The 14009-nt window shown below is 58.0% G+C and overlaps 1 protein-coding gene across 1 annotated transcript in view; it reads left to right on the top strand.

Moving 5' to 3' along the window:
- The window catches only part of KCNN3 (potassium calcium-activated channel subfamily N member 3), a 13789-nt gene extending 8545 nt beyond the window's left edge, over nucleotides 1-5244 (top strand). Inside the window, exons 5-7 of the mRNA XM_026867463.1 lie at nucleotides 385-512; nucleotides 686-755; nucleotides 1176-5244. Of these exons, the coding sequence (XP_026723264.1) occupies nucleotides 385-512; nucleotides 686-755; nucleotides 1176-1472 (495 nt within the window). The 3' untranslated portion in view covers nucleotides 1473-5244. The remainder of the gene's footprint in view (nucleotides 1-384; nucleotides 513-685; nucleotides 756-1175) is intronic.
- The last annotated feature ends 8765 nt before the right edge of the window (nucleotides 5245-14009 follow it).

Raw genomic sequence — 14009 nt, 5'->3', positions numbered from 1 at the left:
TTTTTTTTTTTTTTTTTTTTTTTTTTTTTTTTTTTTTTTTTTTGAGGATTAGGGTACAGCTTCATGTGTGGGCGAGGAGCCCGGTGGCGGAGCATTGGCGCAGGGTGGGATGGGGATGCGGGTGGACCGGGAGCTGAGCCCCGTGGCTCAGTGCAGGCAGCTCTGCCTGCCCTTCCTCCCGTTCGAGCTGCCTGTGATCCCTTGCGAAGGTGCAAGAGACCGTATGGGAGCGGAGCCGAGCGCCTCGCTCCAGCTGGGGCGAGTCAAGTGCTCTTGCAGCACCGGCTCACAAACCGTCAGCTCACGGTAGAGCCAGGCCAGTGTCTCCGTGAAATCCCGTGTGCTGGCACAGCTGGTGACCCGCAGCCAACTCTCCTCCTACAGATCAAGAACGCAGCAGCCAACGTCCTGCGGGAAACGTGGCTCATCTATAAACACACCAAGCTGCTGAAGAAGATCGACCACGCTAAAGTCAGGAAGCATCAGAGGAAATTCCTACAAGCCATTCACCAGTAAGGGGCTGCGCACTGGGCAGGGGTGCTGGGGGGGGGATGCTGAGCCCCAGCCCTGGGGGAATCATGGTCCTGCCCCTGGCAGAAGCGCGGGGACAATTTCCCATTGCCTGGGACGCAGACGGGTTTGTAATTGGGGAGGGGGTGCAGCCTCGCTCTTTCCTTCTCCCCAGGTTGCGGAGCGTGAAGATGGAGCAGAGGAAGCTGAGCGACCAAGCCAACACCCTGGTTGACCTCTCAAAGGCAAGTCCCCGCGGCGACCTCTCGGCTCGGCCAGGCTGCCTGAGTGTTTCTCTTCACTTGGAGAAACTAAAGTGGACCTGGCTGACCGCAGAATGCTCCGGCTCGGTGGATGTCAGCCGGGAATAGCTGCTGGGGGGTGGCTGCCCTTGCAAGGCAGAGAGAGAAACACAGACACAAGCCAGGGGCTGGTGGGGGGTCATCCTGCTTCCAGGAAAGCTCTTGGCTCCCTGCACCCCCAGTCAGCCGCCCCTTTCCTCTCTGCCTGCGTGGAGGCAGGATTTCCTCATTTTAATGTCCCTGGGTGAGCTCCCGGAGAGAGCTGAGATGGGGCATCTCTTTGGCTTTGCTCAGACAAAGGGGTTAAAGGGCTCGGCTCTGCCAGCAGCAGTGGCGCTAACCCCTCCACTGTCCCCTCCTCAGATGCAGAACGTGATGTACGACCTCATCACCGAGCTCAACGACCGCAGCGAGGACCTGGAGAAGCAGATCAGCAGCCTGGAGTCCAAGCTGGAGCAGCTCAGCGCCAGCTTCAACTCCCTGCCCCTGCTGATGGCCGACATGCTGCGCCAGCAGCAGCAGCGCCTGCTCGCCGCCGTCCTGGAGGCGCGGGGGGTCAGCGTGCCGGTGGGCACCCCCCAAACTCCTCTCTCCGAGAGCCCCATCGGGGTCAGCTCCACCTCCTTCCCCACCCCTTACACGAGCTCAAGCAGCTGCTAAAACGCAGCCCCTCAGTCCCCCACGGACAGGGGAAGCGTTTCCACGTAGGTCCCGAGGTCTCCACGGACTTTCTTCTGGTCCTCGAACCACCGCAGGACCCTTCGGCCGGAGCTGGTGGGACCAGCAGTGCCGAGCGATGCTCGGAGCTTTGCCAACGCCTTGGTATCGGGAATCGCATCCCCATTCAGGTGCCTCTACACGTGGTGAAGGAAGGGGACGGGAGGCGACGCCTCGGGCGAGCCTGCGCCGCGGCGTCCGGTGGCGGACGGAAAACCCACGCTCAATCTCAGGTCTTCACATTTGAAAACAAAACCAACAAGTCAGAAGCACTGAAGCAACGGAGACACCAGAAGGAGAGTTTTCCTCCCCTGCGTGGACCCCGCCGGGGGACGGGGTGCTCCCCTCGCCCCCTGCCCCTCTCACCATCGCAAAGCCCCCCTGGGCAGATGCCAGCGTGGTGGTTTCTTGCACAGGCTCTGACCTACGCTGCCCGCGCTCCATCCCACCTCCTTACCAGGACCCGCACGAACCGCCCCTCCTCGCATTGCCGGGTGGGTGACCAGTGTCTGGCCGTAACCTCCCCGGGGGGAGTGTTTTCTGCCCGGGCAGAACAAGAGATGCTTCTTCTTTCTGGTCCTCGGTGTCATATTCTGCCTGGAGACACGTGCCAGAGCCGGGAAAGCAGTGCCTCAAGCGTGCGGGGATGCGGGGCTGGGCAGAGCTGCCCCCAGCCAACGCGGTGATGGCCAGTGACGGGGCTGGCGGGCCAGCCCGGGCGCAGGGGGGGTGGTCTCCCGGTGCTCACATCCCCAGCATTTTGGGAAGCCAGCAGGCTCTTTGCAACGGCCTCAAAACTGCCGGATGAAAAACTCCATCAGCTACAACCGCCTCCGCTCGCAGCGGGAACGTCCGCGCTCGAGCCCAGCCGGCAGCGCCAAATTCACCGAGGTCGAGCGGGAGCTCGCTGGCAAGTGAGGTGGTAGCGGGGGCAGGCGCTTCATCTGTTTAAAACAAATCCCGTCGCCTTCGGGCCGCTTCTGCTGGGCTCGGTGGGGATCAGCAGCACCGGCCGGCGCCGTCTCGGCAACGGTGCCGGTGCTCGGTATTAGCCGCCGCCTGTGCCTGCCAAAGCGCAGCCCCTCGTGCTTTTTCTTTTTTTTTTTTCTTTTTATTGTCGGCGTTCAGCTTCCTGAGGTACCCTTGCATCACCTGGCTACTTCTGGAACCAGCCATTTTCCATTCTGTTTTCACCATTTCGCCTTTTTTTTTCCTCCCCAGTGCTGCCCGGGGGTCATGTTCAGGCTCTGCTGGGTCCTTGCCTGGAGCCCTGCCCACTGCTGCTGGGCTCCAGCTTTGGGGCTGGTGTTTGCTGCTTTTAATGAAAACCCAGCAGAGGCTATTTATATATTTTTAAACAGATGAAGTAACCGTGTAATTACTCCGCGATATTAATTACACCTCGCCCAGCAGTGTCAGTAATTGTAATCAAAGTCACTGTGTTACTCCAGGTATACTCAGCCTGTAAACTCCTTTGTAACTCTTTCCCTTCCATAAGTAACGCTGGATTTCGTGCGCACGTAGGCAGGGACATATCAGCCCGATGCCGAGGAATTTCTGTGCAAAACTCCACTTGCTGCTGGTGGTAGGTGGTTTACTCCTTGTGCCCTGCAATTAAACGTACATGGAAAACAAGCGGTAGCTAGCGAGGAGCGCTCCCCCCTGCCGGTCCCAGCCAGTGGCAGGAGGAGGAGGAGGAGGAGGAGGAGGAAGGCTGCAAGGTGACGACAGCAGGAGTGCTGCAGAATGAGCTCCTGGTGCTGCAGAGGTGGTTGCGTGGAGCCCATGGGTAGCAGGGTAGCGAGCCACGGTTGTTCCCATCGCATTCAGGGAGGAAAGGAGACGCACGGCGCTCGCTGCCAGCCTTTTCTGGTCCTCAGCCGGCAGGAGATACTCGGCTTCTGGGAACGAGCTGCTCTTCCCCTCTTCCAAGCTTTTGTCATTAGTGTAATTGCAGGGTGGGCAGGATGGCTGGGAGAGCGTCGCTGCCTTGGCAGCCCCCCAAGGTCTGTTCTTAGCCCTGCTGCTGCTCCCTGTGTGCCTACAGGTGACCCTCAGCCCTACCTCCCCGGCAGGACGAGCTTCTGCCCACCTCAGAGAGGAGGTTTCCAGCGTGGCAATGGAGAAAAGGTTGCAAACGCTGAGAATGAGCCTGAAACAACGTGGTGACTCCACTGGCCTGCGGGCAGCCAGAGGAGAAAAACCCTTCCACGCCTCTCCGGGGGTTCGGGCAGGAACAAACTGCCGCGTGCGATGGGGCTGTGCAGGGGGCGAGGTGCAGAGTTGTATCCTAGAGCGTCAGAGAGCCGGAGGAAGCGTTGCTGCTTGAGAATTGATGCCGCCTTACGGGCTAATGATCAAATCTGGGAAATCAAACTGAGTGAGATGAGACCAGGCACTGTCAGCTTGCTGGGCCCTGAGGCGCCGGAGGGTCGTGAAGGACCAGTGGTGAGAGCTTCGGGATGGCAACTGGTGCAAGAGATGTTTGTTTTGGGGCAGAGCTGCTGCTTCAGCAGGATTTCACCAAGGGCTGACAGGAGCTGGGCTGGGGCGGTGTGATCTCTGCACCTCACACCCCACCCCCTGCATCCCCCAGCCTCACCCCTGCACAGGCTGCACCCCAAACAGCCGCTCTGCCCGAGACCTCGCGGCCCTGGCTCTGCACCCTGTGCTCTGCACCTTTCACCCTGCATCCTGCGCGCCCCTGCACCCCCCATCCCACCCCCTGCATCCCATGCACCCTGCAGCCCCCACCTCCTCCCGCACCCCCATATTCCACCCACACCCCTGCCAGTGCTTCAACACCGGTGCCGGTAGCCCAGCCCCACTGCCCCGAGCACCGGTCTCACCGGACCCCACCAAAGCCGGCACCGGGACTAACCCCCACCCAGCCCCGCTGCCGGGACCGGGGAACCACCCCAGTGCCACAGACATGGGGGGGAGCCCCCAGCACCCCAGCATGGCCCAGTCCACAGCATCCCTCGGTGCTGGGGGGCTCTGGGCCCGGGGTGCCCGCCTGGAGCTGCCGCCCTGCTCCATCCAAGCAGCTCTCGGTCCCCGGCAGCGGAGCAGCCTCAGTGCCGACAGCAGCCCCCGGCTCACGCCCAGGGGAACGTGGCAGCTCGAGCTGGAGTGTCCCTTCGTGGCAGCAGCTGGCAGAGCTCCGGTAAACAGCTCCGGTAAATGCTCCCCAGCCGGTGCTTGTCTACACACCTGAGAATGTCATTGGAGCCTGCGGCCCCGAAGGGCATCGGGGACAAGTGGAGAGAAGAGCTGGGACCAGCGACCGAGGTGGAGGAAAAGTACAAGAACAAAACTGCGATGCAGAGTTATAATCCCAAAGAGATGCCGACCTCCTGCAGCTGGGAAGCATCCGACCCCACGCACCGGCGGGGCTGAACCCCGAAGCCCCTCCAGGACCCACCTAGCCACAGCCAGTCTCATTTTTGGCACAGCCTCATTTGGGGTTTTTTTTTTGTTTTTTTTTTCTTTTGCTCCACAAACCTCCTCCCTGCGCTGCCTGTGAGGAAACGTCCTAGAAACGCCAGAAAATTACCACGGCCTCTCTGCAGACTCACAGACGTTTCTGTCCAGACTTAAGGAGCTTCGACCTGGGTTTGCATCTTGCCTCTGTACTGCTCGCTTCTTTTTTAACAATAGGGGAAAGCATAATAGTTTATTTTAACTATGAAATATATTGCTATATTATAAAGGTTATTGTAACTTTCAATTATGGTTTTGTACCCAACCCGGTTGTCAGCAGGCAGCGACGCCAGCCTGCTGCCACAAATGTCTGTTTCTGAGTACAGCCGCTGCTCCCGGTGAGGACGGAGGCCAGGGCTGGCAGAGAAGGGGCGCAGGACCCCCAGCCAGAAAGGCTCCCCGTGCTCTTTACCCTTTACCCTCCGGGTTTTCATTCCCAGCACCTGGAAACTGGCCCTTTAGCAGGTCCAGATCCAGCAGCAGCCCGACAGCACCAGAGCTTTGCTTCTCCCGAAGGAAAAGGTCTGCCCCCCCTTTTCTCAGCAATTTCTGGAAAGCCATTCCCCCTCCTCCCCCAGGTTGTCTCCTCCAGCTGAAGGAGAGACTCAGCTCCCTGGGCACAAGCTGTGCAAGAGCCAAAATTCCCCCCTTCCCCCAGGATGGAAGCTCTCGTGGAAGAATTGTTCTGGGGTGTGCTGCTCCCTTCCTCCAGCCGGACTTTCGGCACGTTTTGGTTCAGCGGGGGCAGGATCCAGACAGGGAATCACTTGTGACTAGCAAAGGCTGAGGGTGCAAGCACCCTCCTCCCTGGCAAAGCTGCTCTGTGCCACGCTGGCTGCCGAAACACGCTGTTCCTGCCTGCTTTGGCTCCTTAGACGCGGAGCCAGGCTGTGCGGGCTTTGCTCAGAAGGAAGCAGGCAGCAATAGTGTGCTCACTTTTTCTTCTCAGGTCAACACCTAATTTCTGGGATGGGGGTAAGGGCAGCCCTGCCCCGGTGATCTGCACTGCCGCGTTCCCGGGAGCCACCCCGCTCTCCCGGGGTGAATCCGAGGGAACGCAGCCGCCGTGCCTGGGAGGTGTCCGGTTTGGGCTTCACGCCCTGTCCTGGGGAGCTGCAGCTTTTTTTGCTTCCTTCAACCTCAGGCTGCGATGGCGTAAGGAGGACAAAGTGCTGAGCACGAGAGAAACGTGATGAGGTTGCAGGGATGTTCCATCCCAGCCTTCCAGCTGAGGCACATCTCGAGCCTCAGAGAGCATCGCGTCCTTCCCTCCAGCCCCTGAGCTGCTGGACCTGATCCCCACTGCATCATATAAGTCAAATAAGTCTTAAAATATTCTTTTGCAGCCCCAATGCTCCTTCCTGGCCAGTCTTCCACATGGAGCATGACCAGGTCTGGGAACGAGCAGCACCTATGGGACCAATTCCTGCTGCTTTTGTCCAGGAAAAGCCTAAAAGCCTCTACACTGGCTCCTCCCCATCAGAGCCGCAGTCACTGCCGGGCTGTCCTCGTTAGTGCCGTTATTACTGTCACAGCTATGCTGGCCTGACCCTCTCAGGCCAGTTAAAGCCAGTAGGGCCCAGTCCCAGCAGCAATGAGCTGCCATGAGCTCTGGTGGCTCCTTGCTGGCCCCTAGACCTGAAATCCTCCCCCCCAGAAACCAGCTGGCAGATGGTGGCTGCCTGGGTTTGCCCAGCTGGGGCTGTTCCTGCCCCCCACATTTGCCCCCGCTTGTGGGGCAGCTGGTGGCAGCAGCTTTTGGGACATGGCCAGGACCAGCTCGGGGGGTTTATAGCTCTGCCAGAGGAGAGGGGCTGGTTCCCCTGGGAGGGCAGGGCTGAGCCTCCTCTGCTGCCAGCTGGGTCTGGGGGTGCCTGGGGATTTCTGGGGTGTTTGGCCCCCTTGCACCGCTCTCCCTTGGGCTTCTCCTGCCCGGCATCTCCCAGCCAGCTCAGAGCCTCGTGCGATGGCCACCAGGTAGGTTTGCTGGGTGGGAAGGTGATTCCTCAGCAGTTTGAGAAGGCGAAGATGCTGCTGCAAGGCTCTGTGCTGGCCCCAGCTTCTCCTCTCCCAGCTCTGAGCTCCCACCCAAAAGGCACCCAGAGGGCTTGGGGTGGCAGAGAGAGGCTTTTGCAGGGGAGAGGAAAAGCCACGCCATGGGATTAGTTATTTCCCTGCTGGATGAGCCACCTCGGAGCCCCGTGGGCCACCGGGCAGGGCTCTGGCACCGCCTGCCCAGCGGGTGCTCTCAAGTGGGGGCTCCGGTGCTCTGGGCACTGTAAAACGTGCCCCCAGCTCTGCTCCTTCTTCTGCCCAAAGTGTTCTTCCCCCCTGCTGAGGTCTCAGCACACCCCAACCTGCTGACACACGTCCCAGCGGGAGCCGCTTGTGTGTCTCTGTGGTCAGGATCCGGCCCCGGGCTTACATCCCTCCTTCTGGTCCAATCTCTTGGCCAGGGGGAAGGAGCGGGCACTGGCCCGTCCCCACAGCATTGCCATAAACCCAAGCTGTACCCAGAAACAGGCATGTTTTAAACTATGGCTTTAACCTGTTCACTGTAAAAAGTGCCTTGGACTTTAATCTGAAGAGGTCAGTATCTATAAATATTTACCTGTGCGGGTGTGTAAGTATGCAGCTATCTATGTATAGTTACACACACAAATATATGATATATACGTACATCTAGAAATGCTTCAGAGCCCTCTGTTCTGCTGGTCTTGGGAGCTCTCTTCTTTCTGCTGCTGGGGTCGGGCTCTGGTTGTGGTGTTGGAGGGGGGACACGTCGCTGTGGGGAAGCCTCGTGCCGTGGGGGTTCCCTCGACGGTGCTGAGCTCTCCCACGCGTCCCCAGGAAGCAGCTTTGTGCCTCCTGGGGATCCGTCTGGGCGCTTTGGGGAGACCCTGGTGAGGGGGAAGCCTCTCCGTTCCCTTGTGCGGGGAGATGCTGGGGCTGAGGTACCGTCCCTGGAGCCCCCACGCCGGGAGCGCTTTGTAAAACCGTGCGCTAATTGCTGCCTCTCGGGAGGCCCCGGCTCCTGGGCAGCTTTATGTGAGCAGGGAGGTGTTTTCCAGCCACCTGCTCCCAAAAGGGCTTTTTTGAAGGGGATCGGGGTTCCCCTGTGCTCAGGCTGTGGCTCAGGGAGGAGCTCGTGGTGTGGCAGATGCTCTTTTCTCCAGCTCTGTGCCAAGGCTCCCCGAGAATTTCCCTCCCGCTCTCCCTGGCTCTGTCTGCACATCAGAGCTGGGCTGCTCCCTCCGGCTCGGTTCATCCTTCACCTCCAAAGAAACAAGGATAAAAGCTGGCTGGGGTGCAAAGGGCATGAAAACAACTTTCACAGAGGGAACACATTGGTAGAGAGAAGGAGAAGCTGGATCCCTTCCCACTGAGCACCACTAAATCCAGGCGACGAGTCAAAAGCCTTGCTCAGAGCCTGGCAACGCTGCGCCGCGAGCTTTGGCTCGCTCTGTCAGCGAGTGGGCACTAAGGCAGCAGCCTGAGGGGACTGGCTGCCCCAAAATGCCTCCCCATATGCAGGCCAGGAGGGTGCCAACGGGCGCGACCCCCCCGCCTAACCCAGCTATGGGTGCTGTGGGGCCAGCGGAGGAGGAGAGGGGTGATGTGCAGGAGTTGAATCGTGATGAATTGATAAATTGGGCTTTTTTTTTTTTTTTTTTTTTTTTTTTTGGAGCTAATACCTGTAAATCCTAAAAATATCCCCAATAGTCTGGAGGACTCTTTGATGGGTGATTAAAAGCCTTGAGCTTCATTTCCAGTATTAGTGGCTTAGCACAGCAGAGCCCTAATGTATGAAGGCAGCTGTATTTCTGATACTGCCCACGGAGACAAGGCAAAATTCATTTAATCTTTGTGTGCGGCATGAAATCTGTTTTTATTAATGGCTTGAGATTAAGGCTTCTCCAAGGAGAAAGAGAATCATGTCCATAATGCGGATCTCTGCCTCCCTGCAGCCATTTGCCCTTTGCTTTCCCAGCCCGGGGAGGGAGGGAGGGAGGAAGGATGCTGCCGTCCGTGTGAGGGTCTGGGCATCTTCACCCATCCCAGTGCGACACGCCTGGGGCAGCACCGGGGCGTGCGGTGACAGGATGGGGAGTGCATTTTGGAGGAAAAGAGGTAAAAAAAAAAAAAAAAAAAAAAAAAAAGCTATTGTTTTTCTCAACGGTTCCTTACAGATAGAGCTTTTTATAAACAGCAGGGAACTGCTGGCCTTCCACAAGGGATTGGAAAACCAGAAGCAAAGGGCTCTGCAAAGCACGGGTTTGGTTTGGCACCTGCGCGCTGGAAGCGAGCGGGTTGTGGGAGGCAGCTCCCGGGGACAAGGAAGGGCAGGGGGGAACCGGGGTCTTTGGATCAGGCTCTACGTTTGCACACAGGCAGGAAAACAGCTCCAAGGCTGAGCTACGGCTTCTCCACGCTGGCGTTTCCCCAGCTCATGAGCCGGGAGCCTGCAGAGCTCCTGAAGGGATGGGGCAGGCGGTGAGCAAGGGAGAGCCATGGCTTCCAGCTGGGCAACCTGTGGTCCCTGGCTCCCAAGCCCAGGCAGAAAATCCTCCTGTAAACACCCTCCTGCACTCGCTGCAGGAATAAAATGAGCTGAGGGCCTGCCCTGCAGCTATTTCTACCTTGGATGTGCTCCTTTTTCCAAGGTAAAAGCGAGGCTGCTCAGCTGCTAATTCATCACCCCAGCCTTGGGATTCCAGGCACCCACGGGGTCGTTTGTTACTGTTAATTATCCGCACGGCGGTGTGAGGTCTGCAGGCCGGATCGCGCCTTCGGAGAGGTCTGTGTAACGTCAGCCAAACAGCTCGGCACCATGAAACTGCTCCCGAGCCCTCAGGAGCCCGGAGAGGGATGCTCCAGCTCCTGCTCCGGGGCCGTACTGCTGGGATTCGTTAGTCACCGGAGCCTGTGACGGTGCCACTTTTGCAGAGTCCCCCTGCCCAGCGGTGACACACGGGGCTGGGGCTGCGTGAGGGCGGGCAGGGTGTATTTGAAGGCGGGCAGGGTGTATTTGAGGGCAGGCAGGGTGTATTTGAGGGCAGGCAGGGTGTATTTTAGCTCCTGAGCTTCCTGCTCAGGCCTCAGCGTTTGCACAGCAGCTTCCTCTGCGCTCCCAGACGCACCCGCAATTCCCGCCAGCCCCCACGGAGGATTCATCGGCCACGACGAGATGCCAGGCTGGCGTTAATGGCATTTGTGTCCTTTTCCGTGGTTACCGGGATGGAAGAAGCCATCTCTGTTTCCCAGAGCCTGCTGGCCTGGTGCTCGCACAGCAAGAAGGGTTTCTCAGTAGGGATCAGCTGTAAAACACGATGGTAAATGACACTTTTCTACCTAAATGGGTATTTCTGGGTTTCCTGGGGAGCAGCTGCTGTGCTGGAGCAACAGCAACTGTCGCGAGCTGGCCGGTGGAGGGGGCTTTGCCACAGAACCTGCAGACAAGTTATCACCTCATCTGCGAAGATATTTCGACAGAACCAGAGACCCAGGGCCAGGAGCGGGGTCCAACTCCCAGGTCTGGTGGAGAGAAGCTGCTGGGTGACAGGAGAATCCCCACAGCCCCCCTGCGCCAGCAGAAGCCTTTGCACAGGTCAGAAGAATTAAAACCATAAGGTGGCATTTCCAGAAGCACTCGAGATGTGGCTGGGTGCTGCGGGGCAGGGGGGGGTTTCGATGTACTTGGCAAAGTCCCCACCTCACCCAGAGCAGCGCAGAGCCTGGTCTCAAACCTGTGCAAGGGCTTAGACACCCTTTCAGAAGTCAGGAGGCACAAAGTGGAGAAGTCACTTCACCAAAAATTAAGCTGAGCTCGTTTCCACTTGAAAAATAACTGGATTTGGGTGAAAAGCAAGTGGCTCCCAAGTGAGGCCGGGCACAGGCACAGAAATCCCCGTGAAGTCTCAGTTGCTCCAGATGGTCCCATCCAAGCCCCTCGCCATGGCTCGGCATGCAACTGGCAGTGACACGGCCTGTTCTCCTCCTTCCTGCTCTTGCTGCCTCGAGGAACGTCGGAGGAGCTGGAGGTGGCCCCTGTTCCCAGGCATGGAAGAGGAACCTTCAACCCCCTGTTCCCTGCAGCTCCTCTCCTCCCTCCGCCATGCCAAGCCACGCTGGCACGGGGCCGGGGAGGATGCTGCTTGCTCCAAAGCTGGCACTGAACGTTTGTTGAGAGCAACAGGTTTTGTACTAATTAAAGAGGAATCAATTAGGCTGCAAGATATTCAGCCACCTGGTGCTTCTGACTATTTTTTCCTCCTCCTTCTCTTTTTCCTTAATGTGCTGCTGCTGCCTCCAGGGAAGCCATGAAAGAAGCAAGACATGTTCCAGTTTCTTGCTTTCTTTTAGATTAAAAAATGCTGTTTGTGAGGAAATCTGTGCAGGCCGACCAATTAAAGTGCTGTACATGTCCCTGAGATCTGCAACCAGCATCTCCTGTGCCATCCATCACTGCCTCCAGCCACCCCCCTGCCTCTCCATCAGCGCGTGTCGCTGGCTCTGGCAGTTGGTTTGTGCTGCGTGAAAAAAATAATCCGCAGCGAATAAAGAAAAAGCAGCAAAGGAGGTGTAATAGGATCCCGTGGGAGGCACAAAGGAGTCCTACATGCGAGGAAGCCCTTCGGAGACCCGGCTGCGCCAGGCTTTCCCCTGCGAGACGGTTCTGTAGAGTCTCTCTGTGCTCAATAACACATAAATCAAGAGGAGGGGAAAGCAGCGGCTGCCCGCCCCGGTTGGCCCTCGGAGTTTGCCGAGTGCTGACCTTGAAGAAAACGGTGGGGTCAGCAGGGAGCCCCGCGGCAAGTACCGCAAGCCATGATGCGGGTGAAAATCAGATGCTGGCGTGGTGAGGAGCAGCAGGGGAGCAGCAGCGGGGTGAGCTCTGCCCAGGGCTGAAAAAGATGACTTCTACCCCTCGGGCTGAAGCTTTTCCCACCCCTGGCTCTGCCCCGGGGAGGGATTGTGAAATCCTGTCGATTTGTCTAAGCGCACGATAAAGCCCTCTGGCAGATAAATCAGATTTAATATTAAATATGAAAGGGAACAGCAAAGGGCAAAAAGGGGAACCTGGGCTTGGATGGCGATGTAAAGGTCACAGAAAAGAGTATTAATGTCATGTCAACTGACACGTATTAGGGAGCTCCCTGAATTCTGGCGTTAGGGAGGATTCATTAATTTAACTAATTCGCTCTCTGGGAACCGCCGCACCAGGTGTGCTAATTCAGAGCAGCGACAGTAACCCCCTTCTCCTTGCTGGTCCCCCTCCAAGAACAAGCTCTGAGAAGCGCTGGGCGGCTCGAGGGTTGCCGGGGTCCCCGTCTGACACCCCCGCAGCGATGCTTTGGCCATCACCCAAGAGATGACAGCTCGGGAAGGCTGACCAGGCTGGAGCCACGCTGAGGAGAAGTGCCAGCATGCTTTGTCGTGATGGGAGCGGCCAGTCTTCCCACAGCCCCTCTCCGAGATGGAGGAGCCACTGGCCATCGTGGCACCGGGCTGGAGGAGACCACCACGGGGTCAGACTCGCCAAGCAGACGCTATGACGGGTATAAAACCACGATGGATCGGCCCCTTAGCACCCGAGAGCTGAAGGTGAAGGCTGTGCTCACGTGGCAGCCCCTGCCTCGCGGGTGGCTGCGCCGCAGTCTGCCTTCTCCTGCCTGTTTTTCAAGGGTACCTTTTGTAACAGCCGGAATGAAACCGTGCTGCTTCCCACCGCTGCAGCTGCCGTGGGAGTCACCGCGCCGGCTCCTTCGCCCGCTGCAGCTGTGCCAGCCCCACCTGCCTTTCCCTGCCAGGCTCCACGGCGGCTCAGAGCCAAGGATGAAGGCCGTGAGAGCACGCTGTCGCATCCCCGGAGCACACCGATGCCAGAGGGGAATAAGCATCGTGTGGCCAGAGGTGCCAGGAGACGTGGCTGAGTCCTCCCTTCCCCTCTGCTCCGCACCGGGAGCTCTGGAGATGAGTAATCGTTGCTGACATCTTGAGAGCACAGACATGGCAGCTGCCGGGGCTGTATCAAAGCTCAGGTTCATTCCTTCGCTGAGCGGTGAGGAGCCTTGGGAGAAAAAGCTAGTGCAACGCCCTGGAGAGCTCTGCTGCTTCCCCAGCCAGGAACCAGCGCCTCAGGAGCAGGAGGGGGCAACGCGGGTGAAATTATCACTCTCTGGGAACCAGCTCCTTTCTGCAGCGCCCAGACCGAGGCCCCAGGCTCAGGTCGGGGCAGCATCTCCCCTGCCTTACCTACACCGTGTTTATAGCTACAATAAAAATATTTTTTCCTCTCTGATGGGAACCGAAGGCACTGGAGTTATGGAGATTTTCCACGCCAGCTCCCAGCTGTGCATCTGCAGCCAGACACAAGGAAAAGCAACATTTGGGAGGACGTGGGAACTGACTCGGCTCAATTCTTCGCTCCACATACAAGGAGCCTGAAGCGCTTGATGGGCGCTTCTGCGAGAAGGCCAAAACCTAATTGAACCTCTTGCCTCGGCAATGCAAAAGCAGAGCTTGCCTCTGGGGTGGAGGGGAGCAGGCACCGGCACGGCTAATAATACACCGCCACTCCCAGGGCTGCCTTCAATTAAAAAATGCAGTCAGCTGATTTGGGAGAGCAACAAAATTTTGCCTTTGCGATCAAGCCCTCAGCTTTTAACTCTCTTGTAGGAACAGGCTGCCTTCGAGAGCAAGGAAGTGATATTTTAGAGTGTCTAATAAAGCAGTTTAAAATGAAACTCTGCAGAACAATAGCCTTAGCTGAGAACTGGCATTTGAACAGAAAGTCGGGCGGGGGAGCTGTGCTACAATTTATTTCCTCTCATTTCATTTCATAAGAGAGAAGCAAAACAAAGCAGACACCTGAGGCATCTCCAGCTGGCGCTGGAGATTTAGCAAATGCTGCCATCGCGCGGGGAAGCCTTTGCTCAGCCCGGGGGAAGCAGCGGGTTTGGGGGAGCCCCCAGGGATGGAAGGGGGGGGGGGGGC

Source organism: Athene cunicularia, unplaced genomic scaffold (assembly GCF_003259725.1).
Source record: "Athene cunicularia isolate RWA unplaced genomic scaffold, athCun1 SCF_46, whole genome shotgun sequence".
Classification (NCBI taxonomy): Eukaryota; Metazoa; Chordata; class Aves; order Strigiformes; family Strigidae; genus Athene; species Athene cunicularia.
Note: the sequence above shows the minus strand (reverse complement) of the source record. Positions and strands in the feature narration are given on the sequence as shown.